General features: G+C 59.5%; 1 protein-coding gene across 1 annotated transcript; it reads right to left on the bottom strand.

Moving 5' to 3' along the window:
* Window positions 1-1,725: 1,725 nt before the first annotated feature.
* Window positions 1,726-3,468, bottom strand: FGF4 (fibroblast growth factor 4). The gene is made up of 3 exons (XM_003941164.2): window positions 3,129-3,468; window positions 2,435-2,538; window positions 1,726-1,902 (listed from the first exon to the last, which is right to left on the bottom strand). Exons 1-3 carry the CDS (start codon window positions 3,466-3,468, stop codon window positions 1,726-1,728), a joined length of 621 nt encoding a protein of 206 aa, XP_003941213.1.
* Between the last annotated feature and the right edge of the window lie 857 nt (window positions 3,469-4,325).

Below are 4,325 nucleotides of genomic sequence, written 5' to 3' on the forward strand. Positions count from 1 at the left end.
TTAAACATCACCCACCCTGCCTCTTCCACGGTTGCTTCAACGACAGGGGTTACATTTGTAAAATATATAAAGAAAAATATAAGGTTACTTGGTGACCATATAGTGCACTGTAACAGCTGTCTGCAAATATTTTCACCATGATCACCCTTACTAAAAGTAAATCACGGGGTAAAGATAGCTCAAACGTGACAAGGTTCGAATGGGACGCACCGACGCTATCTGCAATCTTTTTTGGCTACATATGGGAAAAAAAGCCACTTGGGATGGCAAACGCCTGCACCGGGTCTGAGCTTTCTGCAGGTTTCACGGCTTGTGAGGTAGATGTTAAACGCACTTAAGCAGGGGATGCATCAGAAACCACGCAAACACTGCGTCAAGTGTTTTGTACAATTACAAGGATATTTCACCTAAAAATAATAGCTAGCTCTAGCCCGCAGCTCCCTAAGCACAGGGAAGCCCGTTTGGGGTGGGGGTGGGGGTTTGTTTCTTTTAAAAAATATATTCTAGGCCGGGCACGGTGGCTCAAGCCTGTAATCCCAGCACTTTGGGAGGCTGAGGCGGGTGGATCACGAGGTCGAGAGATCGAGACCATCCTGGTCAACATGGTGAAACCCCGTCTCTACTAAAAATACAAAAAATTAGCTGAGCATGGTGGCGCATGCCTGTAATCCCAGCTACTCAGGAGGCTGAGGCAGGAGAATTGCTTGAACCCAGGAGGAGGAGGTTGCGGTGAGCCGAGATCGTGCCATTGCACTCCAGCCTGGGTAACAAGAGCGAAACTCCGTCTCAAAAAAAAATTATATACATATATATATATATAATATATATATATATATATATATTCTATCACACCATCAGAAGCATCTGCTATCACAGATTATTTTTCATCACTAGGGTTTTGTCTTGATTGCAAATACACCATCTTCTCCATTTCTAGCCTCCCAGTGGGATACCGATTCCTCTTCACGGAATTTATGAAATAGCTTCGTCTTTTCCCCAATGATCACAGCCATGGGGGCTGTCGCTGATCCAAAAAAAGGCAAACAGGAGTTTATAAAGTTGTCCAGGGGTCTCTCCCATCTGGTAGATCAAGGAAGATTGACTACAGGAAAGTTCAAAGGTCAGTCTTGGCAGATCTAAAAACAGAGTGGCAGGGAGGACTACGACAGCGCGCTTTCTGTGCCCAAAGTAAACCGATATGCCCCGATGAACAGCAACAGGGCACAAAGGGAGCAGCCTCTAAGGACACTAGCCGGGAGCCCCCTGAACTGGCTTCCCAAGCCTTGGGCAGGCCTTTCCGTACAGAGAGATGCTCCACACCATACTACAGGGGTTGACATCGGAATCCAACGTCACCTTATTTTAAAACACAGAATAGCAGCACACTCCTGACAACTTTTTGACAAGTTAAAGAAATCCAATGGTAAGATTCTCCACTGTTGCACCAGAAAAGTCAGAGTTGGTTTTTTGTTTTTTGGTGGGGTTTTTTTTTTTTTTTTGTCTTTTCCCCGCCCACCCCCACCCCCCCCCAAAAAAAATTACAAAACACACCCTCAGAACCATAAATAATTTGGTGGCAATATATACAAATTTAAATAATTAATTTAAATATCTTACACCTACTCTTGCATTAAACTCTTCATCCGAAGAAAAGTGCACCAAGGTGGCCCTCGATGCTCCCCTCCCGGGGGCTTCCCGAGGCTGAGGCAGGGGCCTTCCGGAGGGTCACAGCCTGGGGAGGAAGTGGGTGACCTTATTGGTGGGTGACACTCTGTTCCCATTCTTGGTCTTCCCGTTCTTTCTCAGAGCGATGAACATGCTGGGGTACTTGTAGGACTCGTAGGCGTTGTAGTTGTTGGGGAGGAGAATCTCCTTGAACTTGCACTCACTGGTGAAGAAGGGCTGGAGCAAAGCAGGGCGGCGTCACGGCTGGGCCACCTCTTGAGCAAGGTACCCAGCCTGGGGCCAGGAGTCAGAACCCCCTTCTCTCCCAGCCCCCACTCTCGGCTGAGATGTCTCTCTGAGCACTTAGGGTGTCAAGACTCTCACAGGGTGAGAAAGGGACATGGCCAGCCCACAACATCTGGTGCTCCCAACACCTGCCCTGCACCTAGCGGCCAGAGAATTCACCCTTCCTCAAGCCTAAAGCCGGCAGTTCCACCGCTGGGACCCACCCCTCTGAACTAGAGAAGGGAAGGGCTCTCAAAAGCGTCCTTTCCTGGGGCTGAGAGGGGCTCACTCAGGGACGGAAGGAACCTCATTGTTACTGCCTTGGGGCTGCCTCCTTTGTCTGGGCAAGCCTGACAGTCCGGTGACCCGGTGACCCTGCCACCCCTCCAAGACCCAGGCACAGGTGGGGCTGGAGAAGCCAGGATCCCGCCAGCCAGGTCCGCTGTTCCCAGCGAGGTGCCTGGCCAGACCCTGCGGTACTCACCGAGCCATAGAGCTTCCCCTTGCTGCTCATGGCCACGAAGAACCGGCTGGCCACGCCGAAGATGCTCACCACGCCCCGCTCCACGGGTGAGAGCTCCAGCAGGCCTGGGGGCGGGGCGCAGGTCATTGCGGGGCAGGTGACCCTTGGCCCACTCCGCCCCTCGCCCTGTTCGCCTCCGGGGACCCTATTTCTGGGGTGGGGGTGGGGATAAAGGGCCCGGGGTCCCTGGCGCAGGCCGCCCTCAAGGGCCACCGGGGCCCAAGGTTGAGCTAGCTCAGATTAGCTTGCCGGTGTAGGGGACCCCCGGCGGCCGCACTCTGTCCCGGACCTTCAGAGACTAGTCGAGCCCGGCGGTCTCCCGGCCTGACCGAGGCCGGGACGCGTGTCTCCGGCCACCTATGGCTGCACCACGCGCCCTGTGCCCACGGACGAAGGCGCTGGAACTCGGCGCTGGGAGCCCGAGCTTCTGAAGGCGGTAGGCGGGGCCCGGCCTCAGGGGTTGCTCTGGGCTGCTGGAGCCAAGAGTGTCTGCGTCCCCCGCCCCTCGTCAGAAGGGACCCGAGCCCAAGTCCGCCCCGGCTCGCAGGGCCCTCGAGCAGGTGCCCGCCGGGATCTCAGCGTGTGACCCAGCGCGTGGGCAGGGGCGGCCGTTGCCCCCAGCCCCTGCCCCTTCCCGCCCGGCCGCGCCACTCACTGTCGCGGGTGTCCGCGTGCGCGCCGCCGATGCGGCCGTCGGGGAGCACCTGGAGGTGGAAGCCGATGCCCACGTTGCAGTAGAGCCGCCGCAGCCGCTTGATGCCCAGCAGGTAGTCGCCGGCGCCGCTCTGGACGGCCGCCTCCTTGGGCTGCGATGCCACCGGCAGGCGCGTCAGCGAGCGCGCCAGCAGACTCTCCCAGCTGCGCTCCAGCTCGGCCTCCAGCGTGCCGTTGGGTGCGGCGGGTGCGGCGGCGCTCCCTCGGCCCTCCCAGGGGGCCAGCAAGGCCAGCAGGACCGCGGGGAGCAGTGCCGCCGCGGCCGGCCCGGGCCCCGACATCCCGGCCCGAGGGCCGCGCGTCTGTCAGGCGGTCCGTGCGCCTGGGAAGCTGGGGGTCAGAGCTGCGCCTGGGGTGGCCCGCGGGAGCGCACGGCCGAGTTCGGGCGGGAGTGTGCAGCGGAGGAGGAGCGCGAGACGAGCGACGGGGCCTCCGGTCGCCGAGCGCTACCCCGGCTGCATGGAGCGGGGAACCCGGCGGAAAGCGCACGGCTGGAGCTGGGACCCTGCGGAGCAGTGCGCGCCTCCCTGCGCGCCGGGCCAGCCCGAGGCAGAGCCGCTATATATATAGCCCGGCGCCCCCTCCTACTCGCCCGCTCCCGCTGGGGGCCGTTCGCGTTCGCCTGGGCGCCCGAGGCGCTGTGGCGTTCGCGGCTGGTCGCAGGCCGCCTGCCAATCAGGACCGGGGAAGGGGAGGAGGCCGGGGATAAGCGCCGCGAGTGCCACCTGGAGGGACCCCGGCCCCCCCCCACCCACCTTGGCTCCGCCCGGCCCACGGACCTGTTCGTACCGCCCCTCGCGGCTCCTACACTTCTGGCTTTTCAGTCCGTTTGCCTCTTGCACTTTGTCCCTGCCTGTCCCCTTCCCCGTCTCCCTCTCTGCTCCGGCGGCCTGGGCGCAGCCCTAACCCAGGCACCCTAAGCTCCGAGTGGACGCAGAAGTCAGCGGCAGTTGCCTGCCCTTCGCCTTTCGGAGGCTCACGGGAACTTGGTTCCTCTGCTGGGTCCTTGAGGAATGGCCTGGGAAGCAGGGGTGGGTAAGAGCAGAAAGCGACACTGGGGCCTGGCTTGGCAAAGGAAGACCCTGTGGCTACAGGCGGGAGGGAGGCCACCCCTACTTCTTACGTCTTGGCCCTGCAG

This window comes from Saimiri boliviensis, chromosome 6, assembly GCF_048565385.1.
Source record: "Saimiri boliviensis isolate mSaiBol1 chromosome 6, mSaiBol1.pri, whole genome shotgun sequence".
NCBI lineage: Eukaryota > Metazoa > Chordata > Mammalia > Primates > Cebidae > Saimiri > Saimiri boliviensis.

Excerpts from the sequence above, each read along its gene's own strand:
- FGF4 (XM_003941164.2), bottom strand. The coding sequence starts at position 3,468 with ATGTCGGGGCCCGGGCCGGCCGCGGCGGCACTGCTCCCCGCGGTCCTG. Across the intron at positions 2,539-3,128 it reads GCACGCGGACACCCGCGACA|GCCTGCTGGAGCTCTCACCC; the intron begins GTGAGTGGCGCG and ends CCCCGCCCCCAG. Across the intron at positions 1,903-2,434 it reads AGGGGAAGCTCTATGGCTCG|CCCTTCTTCACCAGTGAGTG; the intron begins GTGAGTACCGCA and ends GCTTTGCTCCAG.